The 18,887-nt window shown below is 44.0% G+C and overlaps 1 protein-coding gene across 5 annotated transcripts in view; it reads left to right on the forward strand.

Moving 5' to 3' along the window:
• Positions 1-18,887, forward strand: part of KANK4 (KN motif and ankyrin repeat domains 4) — a 95,435-nt gene that overhangs the window by 37,810 nt on the left and 38,738 nt on the right. For 4 of the 5 annotated variants that reach the window (XM_040408098.1, XM_040408096.1, XM_040408097.1 and 1 more), the window contains one exon: positions 15,503-15,574. In XM_040408098.1, the coding sequence (XP_040264032.1) occupies positions 15,559-15,574 (16 nt within the window). In that variant the 5' untranslated portion in view covers positions 15,503-15,558. Of the gene's footprint in view, positions 1-13,056; positions 13,111-15,502; positions 15,575-18,887 lie in introns of those variants that run through there. The other variant, XM_040408099.1, reaches the window with a different exon arrangement.

Below are 18,887 nucleotides of genomic sequence, written 5' to 3' on the forward strand. Positions count from 1 at the left end.
TCTGTTGCAAAACTACAACTCCCAGCATTCTTGACTGCTGCAAGGGCTAGTGCAGAGGGAAAGCACTGCAGGGATTTCTTAGGCTGACTCGTGGCAACACTGGTAGGTCATCCTGCCATAGCCTAACCATAGCTTCAGCATAGAAGAGTGACCTCTAAATGAAGCCTCATGGGTGGGTAGCGCACCCCTCTTTAGGTTCCTCTTTTAAAAGGGTTGCCTGCTTTGATCAATCCTTTGATCAATGGATCTCTGAGACCCCCAGTGTTCTATTTGTATGTTGTAGGGGAACCTATCTACAAGTGTTCAATTCTCCTGCAGCACTCCCGCAGGTGAAATGAGGCATTACACGTCTGGGTCCTCCAGAATAGGAGATACTCTTTGTAGCTGATCTCCACTTGTGTAATAGATGAGGAGGCCTTCTACTAAGTCAGAATTCCCCAATAGGGTATTTAAAAAATTATCCTTTAGAGGATCGTCAGACACGCGGCAGATACAGTATATTGCATAATTTCATACCTCTGTGTTCCTTGGCGTAGGGAGATTAGATTGTGAGCCTCACTAGTGACAGTGGATGATGGGAGTGCTTCCTCCGCGCTATGTAAGCAGAGTAAATAATTCAGGGATGTTGACAGGACCCGTCATTGGTCTGTATGCCTGAGAGGGTGCTCGTCAGTGGAGTGTGGATCAGATCAAGATGTAAGCAGCACATGTAATAGGGATTTGTGCATTTTCTCTCTGCCCTGGGATAAACCTTCCTGCTGCCCTCCTGCAATAAGACAAATGCGTTCGTCTGTACAAATTGCAGCATTCACAGGGTCACGGGTAATGAATTGTGCTGCCATGGATTTGGCACTAATTAGCTGACATTCTTTTGAAGCTTTTTGACCCTTATCAGCGGCTGTTTAGAGGCTGACTGTAAAGTATAGGTTGTCAGCAGAGTGAAATCTTGCTTTTCTGGGTTGGAGAAGAAGCAATCGAGGACAATTAAAGGGGTCCTTCCACCTCCTCCCCCCCCCCCCAATTTTATATCGATATAGCTAAATCACTTATGCGCATGTGGCAGCCAAATATTTGTTTTTACCCTTAATGGGATGGTTCAATTTATTTTGAAAATCTCCAGTGTGCCCCTAAATTTAAAAAAAAAAAAAAAAAAAAAAGGTCGTATACTGACCACTTAGTTCCCCACCATTTCCAGCGCTGCCGCTCTGGTGTGTGTTTCCAGGCTGCAGCGGTAACATAGCCATGCGTGACCGCCGCAGCCAATCACTGGCCTCAGCGGTATGTGGCACAAGACCGCTTAACATTCTAGTTTTCTGGTTTATTTGTAGTATAACAAATGTGTTCAGTTTCTGATTGTTTTCAAAACCTCTGCTTGTTGACAGTGATTGGATAACGTTCATGACCAGAGGCTGAAAACCTGTAAAAACCAAATACTGCTCAGAAATGAGCGCTAGTTACAATGTAACAGTTCAGGTAAGGGGCCGTTCACATCTCGTATTGTATGTCAGTCGGATACGTTTCAAAACAGAAAAAGAATATAAAAACATGTGACCTACCCATAGACTATAATTGGGCAAGCATAGTTCAAAAATGTATACTTTAAGCTCTGTTTATCATTGTTTCCATTAGATTTTTTGCAGGACAGAATAATTTAGCCTACCACGCTTTTCTGTCGTGCAACACAAAAATACAATAGAAAACTATACTTTCTTTTTTTTTTGTGCAGAAATCCATATCATTCCAAAGGGTTCACATACTTTTTCTTGCAACTGTATATGTTTTTGGTAAAAACATACAGACACAAACATATATTGATACGTATGCACATCAATCAAACATATACATAAGAAAAGGGTAGATAACCACAAAATTACATATGTTTGTATATGTTTTTTCTACTGTATGTCTAAACGTATCAGATTGGCGTACAACCAAAACCAGATGTGAACAGCGCCTAAGACAGTGATGGCTAACCTCCGGCACTACAACTCCCAGAATTCTCCATTCATATCTATGGAGTTTTCTGAGAACAGCCCAACAAGTGTACATCTTGGGAGTCGTAGTTCTACCACAGCTGGAGTGCCGGAGGTTAGCCTTCACAGCTATAGATGTATCAGTCTGGAACCCAAGCCTTTTGACAGACTGAGAATAGATTTTTTCAGTGGTCTTCAATCTGTGGCTACCCAGATGGTATTAAACTACAACTCACAGCATGCCATGACAGTCAGCAGCTACATGAGCATGCGTTGCAAGCCGCTGGTATACACACCTTTTTTTTTTTTTAAAGTTAAATTTTTTTAGGCTTTTTGCTGAACTGATCAGCGCCAAGCCCATCATCTGCTTGATAAGGGTGAGAAGCTGTAGAACAGAGGCGATTGTCCAGGCCGCGCATTCACCATACTGGAAACTCATTACATCAATTTCCTGTGTGGAAGAAAAAGTTCAGAATGAACAAATATTCCCAGTGAGGCCGCAAATATTTCTGGAATTGCAACAAAAACTCTTGTGCGCAGAACTTGTTCTCACCTCCTTTGTGTGTATACATGGTCGGATTAAGGGCCGGGTTCTGGAGAGTTCAGATTCCTACCATAAATCCTGATTTGATGAGGTTCTGCAGCTGTCCCTTCTAAAAGGAAACTCCTGGTAATGGATTTTCATTGTAATTATTCATTAGGGAGGTAAGAAGAACTAAGAAGGGACATGAGCTGCTGAGGACGGTGCATTTGGATAGAAATAGTGTGGAGTCCTGGTTGTTGGCATTACTAGGTATACGTTGGTGGAGGCCTCTCCAGTTGCTTCATGATCACCCTTTGTTGGCGGTCCATGTGTTGGAAATGCTATAGGAAACTGGGAGGTTGCCCCATTTAGCCTCCCTATGATCTATCTCTGGCACCTTAGCAGAGATTTGGATATTTTGGGAGATATGTGTCAGGCTTCAGGGTATCATTCTTTCCATTTCTTCCAAGCTTCCCTTCTCCTGCCGCCTATGCGTATTGATTATTTGTGGGGCAAACAGTTGAGATAGGAGGAGAAGCTAGCTACTTCCTCCCAGTTACCGGAGACGTGGATTCTCTAGGCCACAATCAGCTTGGCAATGGCTAGAATGGGTCGCGGTTCTAAGAAATGTTTCCATTTTTTGCTCTTTACCCCTGGAAGGAGGTTGGATTCCCAGGTCGGAGTCCACAGAATAGCAGTGTGGAAACAGTGGCATAGTCAGGATCGGAGCCAGGGATTGTCGCAAGGCGGTCGGTCAGAATGCAGCAGGCCAGAGGCGGGAGCATAGTCAAGAGCAGGGCTAAGTGTCAGGACCAGGAGCAGAAGAATAGGTCCAAGGGTGAAGCAGGAGGAACATGGCCTAGGTTAAGGTGAGCGTCAATCTGGAGTTCTAATCAGAGACACAACTTGTAGGAACATTGGCGAAGCAAAGGTTAACACCTTAATCAGTAGGCAATGGAGACAAGGCCGCCAGTGGTATAATAGGGACGCATCGGATGCCTTGGTAGCTGGAAACAGGAGAGGGCGTTCAGTTGGCTGGCACCCTGAGGCCGACAACCGCTGGAGCCATGGGTCCCAGTGCGGAAGTGAGAATAGGTTACACTTAGCTTTCCTTCAGGCTACATGCACACGACCGAATGTGTTTTGCGGTCCGGAAAAAAAAAAACATGACATCCGTCTGCCACCTGTTTTTCTGCGAATCCATTGTAACAATGCCTAAAACGGACAAGAATAGGACATGTTCTATATTTTTTTTTTTTTGCGGGGCTACGGAACGAACATACTGAATGGGTCTGCATCATTTCCGCAAAAAAAAACGGAACGGACACGGAAACAAACAACGTTCGTGTGCATGTAGCCTCAGTTATATCCCAGGTTAGCAACAATATTGATGTAGGTAGGAGGAGAAGCTAGCTACTTCCTCCCTCGCTGACGTCACCATTGAATTATAGCATTCCTTGTTCTAGTTTATATTCTTCCGGAATATATGCTGCAGAGTCACTGGGGACCTGACCCCTTCACTTCTGCAGCATGCTTGTTTTTCCAACCAGAATATGGAAGAAGTTTTCAAAGCCCCAACCACACCACATGTATTGCACTATAATTTTCTGCTGATTGGCAGTGCGTACTCTGCACCAGATCTCCGCCATGTCAGAACTCACCCTTCGGATCTGTTCACATGCATCCGGAGACTCCAGTGCATTTATAAAAAAATGTATTCCATGGAATGAATGGCCCTGAATAGAGCGGTGCTTCTCCAGTCAAAGCGCCACAACCTGACCGATCTCTCCGTGTGTCTGTCGTATGACTGCAGTGTGGTTATAAATGGAAGCCAGAGCCTTGGACATGTTAAGTGCGATTGTGAGATCATGTTGCTTCCGGCGCGCAGTGACCTTCCAGGACAGGACGGGGGTGCACCAGGACCTGCGCCCATTTATATACAGACATAAAGAAATTATCACTGGAAACCACCAATTGTGTCCTGCACCATATGGACACGTACTGCATGGTCTGGAAGGCTCAGAGCAACCTCAAGGCGTTTCATATGGGGACAATTCAGTGCAGGTTTATAATAACCCACAGACGTCTCCATTTATTTATGAAGGAAGAATAAAGACCCCATTTATAACTTTCCTTTAAAAAAAAAAAAAATAGAGGAAGGATTCTGTAGCTGTGTTTGCAAAGGCGCCCATGGGAGAGTTTTCTGTATATTTGCAGATCTGGGCATTTTTTCCCCTTTTTGTTCATTTTATACATCAGACCTTTCCATATTTGTGAAGCTTTGTGCAGCTCGGCTGTACAGACTTTAGCCCCTTAAAAGGAAGGTCTCATCTTTATTTATTTTTTACTAATTAAAATAAGATAGTAAGAGAAGTACCACTGCACACTCAAGGTTTTCATGCAAATAAAAAAGTCTTTTATTGTGACATATCCTCCATATAGTACAGTCGTGGCCAAAAGTTTCGAGAATTAAATAAATATTGGAAATTGGAAAAGTTGCTGCTTAAGTTTTTATAATAGCAATTTGCATATACTCCAGAATGTTATGAAGAGTGATCAGATGAATTGCATAGTCCTTCTTTGCCATGAAAATTAACTTAATCCCCCAAAAAACTTTCCACTGCATTTCATTGCTGTCATTAAAGGACCTGCTGAGATCATTTCAGTAATCGTCTTGTTAACTCAGGTGAGAATGTAGACGAGCACAAGGCTGGAGATCATTATGTCAGGCTGATTGGGTTAAAATGGCAGACTTGACATGTTAAAAGGAGGGTGATGCTTGAAATCATTGTTCTTCCATTGTTAACCATGGTGACCTGCAAAGAAACGCGTGCAGCCATCATTGCGTTGCATAAAAATGGCTTCACAGGCAAGGATATTGTGGCTACTAAGATTGCACCTCAATCAACAATTTATAGGATCATCAAGAACTTCAAGGAAAGAGGTTCAATTCTTGTTAAGAAGGCTTCAGGGCGTCCAAGAAAGTCCAGCAAGCGCCAGGATCGTCTCCTAAAGAGGATTCAGCTACGGGATCGGAGTGCCACCAGTGCAGCGCTTGCTCAGGAAGGGCAGCAGGCAGGTGTGAGCGCATCTGCACGCACAGTGAGGCAAAGACTTTTGGAAGATGGCCTGGTGTCAAGAAGGGCAGCAAAGAAGCCACTTCTCTCCAAAAAAACCCATCAGGGACAGATTGATCTTCTGCAGAAAGTCTGGTGAATGGACTGCTGAGGACTGGGGCAAAGTCATATTCTCCGATGAAGCCTCTTTCCGATTGTTTGGGGCATCTGGAAAAAGGCTTGTCCGGAGAAGAAAAGGTGAGCGCTACCATCAGTCCTGTGTCATGCCAACAGTAAAGCATCCTGAGACCATTCATGTGTGGGGTTCTTCTCATCCAAGGGAGTGGGCTCACTCACAATTTTGCCCAAAAACACAGCCATGAATAAAGAATGGCACCAAAACACCCTCCAACAGCAACTTCTTCCAACATTCCAACAACAGTTTGGTGAAGAACAATGCATTTTCCAGCACGATGGAGCACCGTGCCATAAGGCAAAAGTGATAACTAAGTGGCTCGGGGACCAAAACGTTGACATTTTGGGTCCATGGCCTGGAAACTCCCCAGATCTTAATCCCATTGAGAACTTGTGGTCAATCCTCAAGAGGTGGGTGGACAAACAAAAACCCACTAATTCTGACAAACTCCAAGAAGTGATGATGAAAGAATGGGTTGCTATCAGTCAGGAATTGGCCCAGAAGTTGATTGAGAGCATGCCCAGTCGGATTGCAGAGGTCCTGAAAAAGAAAGGCCAACACTGCAAATACTGACTCTTTGCAGAAATGTCATGTAATTGTCGATAAAAGCCTTTGAAACGTATGAAGTGCGTGTAATTATATTTCACTACATCACAGAAACAACTGAAACAGAGATCTAAAAGCAGTTTAGCAGCAAACTTTGTGAAAACTAATATTTTTGTCATTCTCAAAACTTTTGGCCACGACTGTATATAGGCAAAAAATCCACTCAAGTGAACAGAGCTTAGCTGCGCCCAGGCCAGTGATACTAGTCGTGATGTCACTGGGCCGGCGGTAAACAGTGAGAAGGCCGCAGCGCTACTGCCTTCTCAAACAGCTGATCGGTGGGGGTCCGGGTGTCAGACCCCCGCCAATCAGATGCTGATGATCTATCCAGAGGATAGATCATCCGTTAAAACAAACTGTAGAACCACTTAAAATAATCTACTCAGTTTTTTTTATATGGCTGGTTTAGATTCTGTAAGTTGCCTATTTGTATGTCGTGCAGACACTCTACTGTGTCATGTGCCACTTGTGCAGGGGGTGAGGGACTGGGGGCCCACCTCGCTTAGGCTACTTTCACACTAGCGTTTTTGCCGGATCCGGCAGGGTTCAGCAAAAACTCTTCTGTTACGGATAATGCAACCATCTGCATCCGTTATGAACGGATCCGGTTGTATTATCTTTAACATTGCCAAGACGGATCCGTCATGAACTCCATTGAAAGTCAATGGGGGACGAATCCGTTTTCTGTTGTGTCAGATTGTGTCAGAGAAAACGGATCGTCCCCATTGACTTGCATTGTGGGTCACGACGGATCCGTCTTGCTCCGCATCCCAGAACGGAAAGCAAACCGCAGCATGCTGCGGTTTTCTCTCCGATATGAGAACGGAACGGAATGCATTTTGGCGCACTCCGTTTTGTTCAGTTACGTTTTGTCCCCATTGACAATGAAAGGGGACAAAACAGGAGCGTTTTTTTCCGGTACTGAGACCCTATGACGGATCTCGATACCGGAAAATGTTAACGCTAGTGTGAAAGTAGCCTTAGGGGCTCAACGAGGAATCCACCTGTTCCCTTGTGGGCCAGTCCGGGCCTGATTTAGAGATGCTTTACAGCAGCCACATGGATGTTAGCACACAATAGGCTGGAGATGACTCATTAACTTCCATAGGAGAGCTTTGTGGGCATGCTCTGTGACCTGGGTAGAGGTCACTATGCCGGGAGGCGATGCAAAGTTGGCAATTTTCAGACCAGCACCTGGATCTAAATACTATTGTAATTACATGTAATTAAAAATTTAATATAGCCACTGAATTATCAATAAAATATATCTGTATAGTGCCAACTGCTGTTTGTTTTTTACTTATTTTATTGTCCGTCTCACTGAGAAGGCCGCACACGCTCAGTTTCATCCTTTAACTGCCTCCTGAGCTGTGATAGTGAGAGAGCTGGAGCAGAAAGGATATATATATATATATATATATATATATATATATATATGTATTATAAACCCCCATGAACTGTGCCTGCTGCTGCTTATTTGTATAGAGTACCATTGCTATCCTCATTATATGGCAATGTAGCAGCAGCAGGCACATTTCATGGTAGGGTATGGCAGTGGTACACCATACAGTATAATAAGTGGCAGCTGGCACAGTTAATGGGTGGTATGGTGGTGGCACACTGTATAATAAGTGGGAGCAGGCACAGATCATGGGGGGTATGGCAGAGGTACACTATATACTAATTGTCAGCAGGCACAGGTTTATGGGGGGTATGGCAGTGGTACACTATATACTAATTGGCAGCAGGCACAGGTTTATGGGGGGTATGGCAGAGGTACACTATATACTAATTGGCAGCAGGCACAGGTTTATGGGGGGTATGGCAGTGGTACACTATATACTAATTGGCAGCAGGCACAGGTTTATGGGGGATATGGCAGTGGTACACTATATACTAATTGGCAGCAGGCACAGGTTTATGGGGGGTATGGCAGTGGTACACTATATACTAATTGTTAGCAGGCACGGGTTTATGGGGGATATGGCAGTGGTACACTATATACTAATTGTTAGCAGGCACAGGTTTATGGGGGGTATGGCAGTGGTACACTATATACTAATTGTTAGCAGGCACAGGTTTATGGGGGGTATGGCAGTGGTACACTATATACTAATTGGCAGCAGGCACAGGTTTATGGGGGGTATGGCAGTGGTACACTATATACTAATTGGCAGCAGGCACAGGTTTATGGGGGGTATGGCAGTGGTACACTATATACTAATTGGCAGCAGACACAGGTTTATGGGGGGTATGGCAGTGGTACACTATATACTAATTGGCAGCAGGCACAGGTTTATGGGGGGTATGGCAGTGGTACACTATATACTAATTGTTAGCAGGCACGGGTTTATGGGGGATATGGCAGTGGTACACTATATACTAATTGGCAGCAGGCACAGGTTTATGGGGGGTATGGCAGTGGTACACTATATACTAATTGGCAGCAGGCACAGGTTTATGGGGGGTATGGCAGTGGTACACTATATACTAATTGTCAGCAGGCACAGGTTTATGGGGGGTATGGCAGTGATACACTATATACTAAGTGTCAGCAGGAACAGGTTTATGGGGGGTATGGCGGTGGTACACTATATACTAATTGTCAGCAGGAACAGGTTTATGGGGGGTATGGCGGTGGTACACTATATACTAATTGGCAGCAGGAACAGGTTTATGGGGGGTATGGCGGTGGTACACTCTATACTAATTGGTAGCAGGCACAGGTTTATGGGGGGTATGGCGGTGGTACACTATATACTAATTGGCAGCAGGCACAGGTTTATGGGGGGTATGGCGGTGGTACACTATATACTAATTGTCAGCAGGCACAGGTTTATGGGGGGTATGGCAGTGATACACTATATACTAAGTGTCAGCAGGAACAGGTTTATGGGGGGTATGGCAGTGGTACACTATATACTAATTGTCAGCAGGAACAGGTTTATGGGGGGTATGGCGGTGGTACACTATATACTAATTGGCAGCAGGAACAGGTTTATGGGGGGTATGGCGGTGGTACACTCTATACTAATTGGTAGCAGGCACAGGTTTATGGGGGGTATGGCGGTGGTACACTATATACTAATTGGCAGCAGGCACAGGTTTATGGGGGGTATGGCGGTGGTACACTATATACTAATTGTCAGCAGGCACAGGTTTATGGGGGGTATGGCAGTGATACACTATATACTAAGTGTCAGCAGGAACAGGTTTATGGGGGGTATGGCAGTGGTACACTATATACTAATTGTCAGCAGGAACAGGTTTATGGGGGGTATGGCGGTGGTACACTATATACTAATTGGCAGCAGGAACAGGTTTATGGGGGGTATGGCGGTGGTACACTCTATACTAATTGGTAGCAGGCACAGGTTTATGGGGGGTATGGCGGTGGTACACTATATACTAATTGGCAGCAGGCACAGGTTTATGGGGGGTATGGCGGTGGTACACTATATACTAATTGGCAGCAGGCACAGGTTTATGGGGGGTATGGCAGTGGTACACTATATACTAATTGGCAGCAGGCACAGGTTTATGGGGGGTATGGCAGTGGTACACTAAGCAATAAACAGCAGCAGGCACAGTTCATAGGGAGTGGGGGGCCTGCTGCAGCTGCTGTGTTTTTTCATTGTGTCATGTCCCATCTGCAGCCTCCCTGGCTCCAGGCTCCCAGTCTCAGCCTATGAACTTTTTTCTGGAAGTTTACAGTGTGCTGTTCCTGTGTAAAGCTTTCCTGTCTCTGTGACAAAGCGGCCGGGGCAGATCTTCACAGCTCTGCAGCCTGGAGTCACTTTGGTGATGCTGGTCCCCGGTCAGGTCACAGTCAGGGCCAGAATGAAGTTTCGCTGGCGGCAGTGGTGGTACGGCTCAGTAAAGCTTCTCTACAGGGTGCTAGGCTAGCCAGTCAGCAGCAGGATCTGCTAGCACCTGTAGGTAAGGGGGGCGGCAGTGAGCTCGGTAATGGGGGGCCCGCATTTTTTTATTGTAAGCCTTTTTATTGTAATTAGGGGATGAGCCCCCATGGGTCAAATAGCAGCTGCGTGGACTGCCTCTATTGGAGGTACCCACTGACGGCAGCTACATACTCCTTTTCCTTTCGTCTTTTTATTATTTTGGTGGTTTATGAGATTTCTGAAAATTTACTGAGATTGTCCAGGCAGGGAAGGAGAAGTACAGGCAGCTGGAAATGAGGATGACAATTCCCCCAATGACACATACACTATTACAAAGCTTTATATACCTACATGCACTACTGATTCATGAAAAAAGAGAATAATTGGTATGCTGATGATAACTCAAGTTCTACCTACAATCCTATGGGAAAACCACAAATAATTAATGGTCCTGAATGTAGATCACAGTTCAGAAATATTCCTATACAACACAAACGTCGCCACTTCGTCATCCTTCCAGTTTAGGGCAGAATCCACTTATTGCAAAGCTGTATCTTAATAAATGGATCAATTTTACTCCTTATCTTCTTACCGGCGCTCCCAGACATGCAGCCGCACTCCCCTCCTCCCCCTCTCATCACTAAAGGCATCATCTCTGACCTACTCTTTATTATTAAAGTCTTTTCTAAAAAAAAAATATAAAAAAATAACATTGTATCCGCGGTTTAGAATTCCATTCCACATTGCATCCAGTTTTTGAAGATAAAAAAACAGCTCGCAGCCATTCAGCGGATGCCGGGTCTGCAGTCTGTTACTTTGAAGGCATTAACTAAGAACATGAATAATATACTCGGCATACTGATGTTTCTGGAGGTTCCTCAGCCAGCCATGCCGTCTCCTGTGATTCTCTTATGTCTGTGCAATGTTCTATTATAAATACATTGTGTCTGCTGTTAATTACAGTATTACAAGTCTGTTGTGACACTATGCTATAGCTTCAAAACTTACCACTTCTCTTGCAATTCGCCATACCAACCCTTGTACGCAAAAATTTTAGGGCGAAAAAGTAAGTGCACCCCTATGTTAGTGACTTTTCTAAGAGCTAATCGGCAAAAGGTGTTTTAGTTAGGGAGGTGAGGTTGGAAGCGTGGGGTTCACAAGTGTTTTGATCATTAAATAAAGGCACACAAAGCCTGGTTACTTACAAATCTGTTTTCCTTAAGAACGATTTCATCAAATCACTGTTCACACTAACCAAACAACTTCCAGAAGTTCTAGAAGACCCAGAAGATGTGTTCTAGAGATACATGACACTGACAAGGGCTACAAAAGCACTGCTTAAGATCTACAAATGGATAAATTCAGCACTCTCCCTTGGAGCCGGTGTCCTGATAACATCACTCCAAGAGCTCGGTGGCCAATGCTGAAAGAGCTAAAAGAACCCAAGAGTGACAACAAAAGTCCTAGAGAAGAGCCTGCAAACTTCAAAACCTTTGCTCAAACACTGAGCAAGAACAGTCCAAAAAACAAAAAAACAACAACATTGCAAGCAATCTGAGACTACCTAGATGTTCTAATACTTTTTACGACAAAAGCTGAACTTTTTAGCACAAATTCACAACACTATGTTGGAGAAAGAATAACATTGGGCACCAAGGCTTCATCCTATCTGTGAAGCATGGTGTAGGAAGTATCATGGTTTGGGGCTAGCGGTAAAGAACTTTGTGGCTTGGGGCTGGAGGAGGCAGTATCATAGTTTGGGGCTGGTGGAAAAACCATCATGGTTTGGGGCTGGAGGAAGAAACATCATGGTTTTCGGCCAGTAGAGGGGACATCATGGTTTGGCGCTAGTGGAAGGAATATCATGGTTTGGAGTTGAAGGAGGGAGCATCATCGTTCTGGGACTGGTAGAGGGGATGGAGCATCATTATTAAAGGCTGGTGCAGGGCGCATGATGGTTTGGGGCTGGAGGAGGCAGCATCATGTTCTCGGACTGGAAGAAGGAACATGATGGTTTGGGGCTAGTGGAGGGGGCATCATGGGTTTGGGGCTTTTCTGCCTCAAGACCTGGGTACCTTATAATCATTCGGGGAACAATGAATTCAAGGTCTATGGAAACATTCTACAGGAGAGTGTAAGGACAGCATCCATGACCTCAAGACATTGGGTGATGACGGATGACAATGACCCAAAACACAGAAGTAAATCAACTAAAAGATGGTGGAAAAGATAATTTGTGTTCTGGACTTGGCAACTCCAAGTCCTTACCTTTAACCCTTTAGAGATGCTGTTGTGGCCTGAAGAGGCCTATGCACACAGGACATCCCAGAAATATTCATGAACTGAAACACATCTGTAGTGAGGAATCGTCCAGAATTCCTCCTCAACGTTGTGCGATTCTTATTTGCAACCACAGGATGTTTGGCGGAGGCTATTTCTGCTAAAGATTGATCTACAGGTTATTACATTCAGGAGTTCACTTAAAAGACATAAACATAAAGGTGTTTGTGCTATTAGTTTAGTTACATTGTGTTTGTCTATAATTGAGAACAATTGGGCCACATTTTGTTAGCAATCACTGCCGGAATCCAGGGTTAACTTACATTCTCTTACAACCGTATACCAACCTAAAGAAAACAGCAGCTGCAACAACCCTATCTCATACTCCGCTTCCTCCCAAAACATTTTTTTTTATTTGCTTTGCTCTGAAGGTCATTGGTCACCTGACAGAGCCCGTTAATAGGGAGAACACACACCTCGCTGTCTGCTGTAAACATTCCCCCCACTGACCTGCAATGGGAGCAGATCTGTCTGAGAAGGTAGCATCAAACTTCTGGGCCCTTCCCCAGGCATGCAGGTAGGAGATCCTCAATGTCACAACATGGCAATGTAATTTTCCTGAAAATGTGATTGCTCCCGTCCCCATTGGGGATTTAGTTCTTTTTTTTTTTTTTCTCCCCTTCTATTCTCAGCCAACTGCAATGCAGAAGAAAATGACAGCCTCTGGCTCTCGGAGGTGGCGATGGTGTTAATGAGCAGTTGTTAATGTGGTTTTTCCCCCCTCCTCTCGTCTCATTTTTAGACCAGATTATGTATTAGTTAATGCACGGGGCAAGTAATTGCATCTCATTTCTGCCGTCGCTTGTTCAGTCTCTTTTATGTGTGAACGTTATGTAAGATATGCAAATTTTTTAATGATCTAGTTATGTAGCGGAGATAAAGCAGGTGATGCTCGGCCCGGAGATTTCTCTACCTTACCTTTTGATTTTGCAACCTATTAGGCCGTAAATCAGGAGGGTAAAGCTGAAACCTATAGGGAGGGGGGGGGGGGGGGGGGCTGCATCATCCACTGTGCGCCTAACATCACATTGGTATATACAGTAGTTGTAATATAGGGGGGCACCTGACTACATACCAGGTAAACAGACTGCAGCTTTGGTGCTTGCTTTGCTTGCAGGTATTATAGTTGTACTATAGACACCCCTGGTTGGTGGGCACCTCATCTCCTACCCAGTAAACTGAGGGTCTGGTGCTTGCTTTGCTTGCAGGTATTATAGTTGTACTATAGACACCCCTGCATGGGGGGCACCTGATCTCCAATCCAGTAAACTGAGGGTCTGGTGCTTGCTTTGGTTGCAGGTATTATAGTTATACTATAGGCACCCCTGCATGGGGGGCACCTGATCTCCTATCCAGTAAACTGAGGGTCTGGTGCTTGCTTTGGTTGCAGGTATTATAGTTATACTATAGGCACCCCTTCATGGGGGGCACCTGACTACAAACCCAATATACAGGCTGTAGCTTTGGTGCTTGCTTTGCTTGCAGGTATTATAGTTATACTATAGGCACCCCTAGTTGGCGGGCACCTGACTACCAACCCAATATACAGGCTGCAGCTTTGGTGCTTGCTTTGCTTGCAGGTATTATAGTTATACTATAGGCACCCCTGCATGGGGGGCACCTCATCTCCTATCCAGTAAACTGAGGGTCTGGTGCTTGCTTTGGTTGCAGGTATTATAGTTATACTATAGGCACCCCTAGTTGGCGGGCACCTGACTACATACCCAATATACAGGCTGCAGCTTTGGTGCTTGCTTTGCTTGCAGGTATTATAGTTATACTATAGGCACCCCTGCATGGGGGGCACCTCATCTCCTATCCAGTAAACTGAGGGTCTGGTGCTTGCTTTGGTTGCAGGTATTATAGTTATACTATAGGCACCCCTAGTTGGCGGGCACCTGACTACATACCCAATATACAGGCTGCAGCTTTGGTGCTTGCTTTGCTTGCAGGTATTATAGTTATATTATGGGCACCCCTAGTTGGCGGGCACCTGACTACATACCCAATATACAGGCTGCAGCTTTGGTGCTTGCTTTGCTTGCAGGTATTATAGTTATATTATGGGCACCCCTAGTTGGCGGGCACCTGACTACATACCCAATATACAGGCTGCAGCTTTGGTGCTTGCAGGTATTATAGTTATACTGTATGAACTATATGAACCCCTGCATTTTACTATATGAAGCCCTGACTACCTACCCAGTAAACAGACTGCAGGGTTTTTGCTTGCAAGTGTTATAGTTATACTACAGGCTGTGTGAGGGCCAATAAACAGGCCGTAGCATTGCTGCTTGCTTTGCTTACAGGTATTATAGTTATAATATAAATACACCTGCACTGGGCGCCCCGACCACCTACCTCATAAACAGGTTGCAGTTTTTCAGGTGCTGTACTATATCTATACTGTAGGCTCTGCTGCATGGAGGGGGGAACTTCACCAACTACTAATGAACAGGCTGCAGCTTTCTTACTTGCACTTGGATCTGTGTTAAAAAGAACAACCGGCGTCGGACTGTGAAATTATTCTGTGTGTGTTGATGTATTTTAATCAGTTTGGAAGGAAAAGGGGGACTTAATGTCAAACCAAAATAACACCGCGAACATATGTACTGCAGCTAGAACAATCTGTTCCGTCAGCGCGGTCTTATTTTTGATCTACATCGTGTATTTCCTAATAAATAAGCACCTGGTGAGAAAGCGGGAGACGTGTTGTTTGTAGGTTAGCGGGGGGGGGGGGGGGGGGGGGGGGGAGCATGAAAGCTGAATGGAAGAGATTGCATTGATTTTGTGTATTGAGTTCGCTAGTTTGTCTCGTGTGCTAAGTCTCCGAGTGCATTTGTGTGGCACCAGGTGGTGAAGTCAAAATGCCGTATTTAACCTCCTATATATATATTTTTTTTTTCTAGGTTCTAACCTATTTTTCTATGTGAATGAAGTTTGCTAGTTAAGTCCAGGATCAATTATGGAGAAAACAAATGGTATGTATGACTGTTCACATCCGTATCATGCTTATAGGAGATCATATATATATGTGTTATCCAATTGTATGTCTTGAAATTAAAGTGGAATTCTAATAAGAAATAGTTATCCTCTGTCCACTGGCTAGAAGATAACTGTTAGATTGATGGGGCCTGACCATTGGGACGACCACTGATCATGAGGGTCCCGTGGACCCCCCTTTGGTTGATCATGTGCAATGCCAATTCGTCCAACTGCGGGAAACAGTAAGTCGCTGTACTTGGCTGTCTCTGACAATCCCATAGAGGTGAATTTAATGGCATCATGCATGCTCAAACAATTAGAGACCTCGGGACCCTCATTCTCATGATCGTCGGTGGTCTCAGTGGCCAGACCTCCATTGTGGTAGGGGATAACTTATTACTGGAATACACCTTTAAAGAGTATCTGTCATCAGGATCGACCCTATTAAACCAGGCATACTGCCTAGTAAAGTTGACTCTGCTGATTAAAATGATACTTGTCTTGTAAAAATCAGCTGCAGCATTCCTGGGAAAAAAATACTTTTATTTTTTATGTAAGTTAGGGCTTCAGTGCACGGAGGGGCGGGGCCTGACCCCTCTGTAACTGGCCACGCCCCTCAGTGCACTGAAGCCTTTATGTGCATAACTAATAAAAGCGTTTTTTCTCGGGAACGCAACAGCCGATTTCCACAAGATAGCTATCATTTTAATCAGCAGAATCAACCCTACCAGACAGTATGTTTGGTTTAATAATGTTGGTCTTGCTGACAGGTGCTCTTTTAAAAGAAAATGGACACACTAGGAGACATTTAGTAAGCTAAATGCACCAGGATTTTGGCTCAATTTGCACCAGAAATCTGGCATGCTATGCAGCACATTTATTTTTATAGTTTTAGTCACCTTTTGCACCTTCTTAGACGAGTAGAAACATAGAAACCTAGAATGTGTCGGCAGATAAGAACCATTCGGCCCATCTAGTCTGCCCAATATACTCAATGCTATGGATAGCCCCCGGCCCTATCTTATATGAAGGATGGCCTTATGCCTATCCCATGCATGCTTAAACTCCTCCACTGTATTTGCAGCTGCCACTTCTGCAGGAAGGCTATTCCATGCATCCACTACTCTCTCAGTAAAGTAATACTTCCTGATATCACTTTTAAACCTTTGCCCCTCTAATTTAAAACTATGTCCTCTTGTAGCAGTTTTTCTTCTTTTAAATATTCTTTCCTCTTTTACCTTGTTGATTCCCTTTATGTATTTAGCAGTTTCTCTTATCTCCCCTCTGTCTCGTCTTTCTTCCAAGCTTTACATGTTAAGGTCCTTTAATCTTTCCTGGTAAGTTTTATCCTGCAATCCATGGACCAGTTTAGTAGCTCTTCTCTGAACTCTCTCCAAAGTATCAGTATCCTTCTGGAGATATGGTCTCCAGTACTGAGCACAATACTCCAGATGAGGTCTCACTAGTGCTCTGTAGAGCGGCATGAGCGCCCCCCTCTTTCTACTGGTAATTCCTCTTGCTATACACCCAAGCATTCTGCTAGCATTTCCTGCTGCTCTGTGACATTGTCTGCCTACCTTTAAGTCTTCTGAAATAATGACCCCTAAATCCCTTTCCTCAGATACTGAGGTTAGGACTGTATCACTGATTGTATATTCTGCTCTTGGGTTTTTACGCCCCAGGTGCATTATCTTGCCCTTATCAACATTAAATTTTAGTTGCCAGATTTTTGACCATTCCTCTAGTTTTCCTAAGTGTTTTTTCATTTGGTGTATTCCTCCAGGAACATCAACCCTGTTACAAATCTTTGTGTCATTAGCAAAAAGACACACCTTACCATTGAGGCCTTCTGCAATTTCGCTGATAAAGATATTAAACAATATGGGTCCCAGAACAGATCCCTGAGGTACCCCACTGGTAACAAGACCTTGGTCTGAATATACTCCATTGACTACAACCCTCTGTTGCCTGTCCCTGAGCCACTGCCTAATCCATTCAACAATATGGGAGTCCAAGCCCAATGACTGCACTTTATTGATAAGCCTTCTATGTGGGACAGTATCAAAAGCCTTACTAAAGTCTAGATAAGCGATGTCTACTGCACCTCCGCCATCTATTGTTTTAGTCACCCAATCAAAAAAATCAATAAGATTAGTTTGACATGATCTCCCTGAAATAAACCCATGCTGTTTTTCATCTTTCAATCCATGGGATTTTAGATGGTCCACAATCCTCTCCTTAAGTATAGTTTCCATTAATTTCCCCACTATTGATGTCAGGCTTACTGGCCTATAGTTGCCCGATTCCTCCCTACTACCTTTCTTGTGAATGGGCACAACATTTGCTCATTTCCAATCTTCTGGGACGACTCCTGTTGCCAGTGATTGGTTAAATAAATCTGTTAATGGTTTTGCTAGTTCACCGCTGAGCTCTTTTAATAGCTTTGGGTGTATCCCATCAGGCCCCTGTGACTTATTTGTATTAATTTTAGACAGTTGACTTAGAACCTCTTCCTCTGTAAAGACACATGCGTCAAAAGATTCATTAGTCTTCTTTCCCAACTGAGGTCCTTCTCCTTCATTTTCCTTTGTAAAAACTGAACAGAAGTATTCATTGAGGCAGTCAGCTAGTTCTTTATCTTCTTCCATATACATTCCTTCTTTAGTTTTTAATTTGGTAATTCCTTGTTTTAGTTTCCTTTTTTCATTTATGTATCTGAAGAATGCCTTATCGCCTTTTTTCCCTGACTGAGCTAATTTCTCTTCTGCCTGTGCTTTAGAAGCTCTTATAACTTGTTTGGCCTCTCTCTGCCTAATCTTATAAATTTGTCTGTCATCCTCGTTTTTTTTTTTTTTATAATTCCTAAATGCTATCTTTTTGTTTTTAATGATTTTGGCCACTTCTGCTGAGTACCACAGTGGTCTCTTCCTTTTTTTGCTTTTACTGACAAGCCTAATGCAATCTTCTGTTGCCTTCAATAGTGCCACTTTTAAGTAGTCCCATTTCTCCTGGACTCCATTGAAACTGTTCCAATCTGATAGGGACTCGTATACCACTAATCTAATTTTAGAAAAGTCAGTTTTTCTAAAATCTAAAACTTTTGTTTTTGTGTGGTGGGACTCAGTCACTGTACTTTTAGTAAACCACACTGACTGGTGATCACTAGATCCCAAGCTTTCCCCTAAAGTAATATCATATACCAAATTCCCATTTGTGAATACTAAATATAAAATGGCCTCCTTCCGGCTTGGCTCCTCCACTACTTGCTGTAGAGATAATTCCAGTAGGGAATTTAGAATATCTGTACTC

Source organism: Bufo bufo, chromosome 9 (assembly GCF_905171765.1).
Source record: "Bufo bufo chromosome 9, aBufBuf1.1, whole genome shotgun sequence".
Lineage (NCBI taxonomy): Eukaryota > Metazoa > Chordata > Amphibia > Anura > Bufonidae > Bufo > Bufo bufo.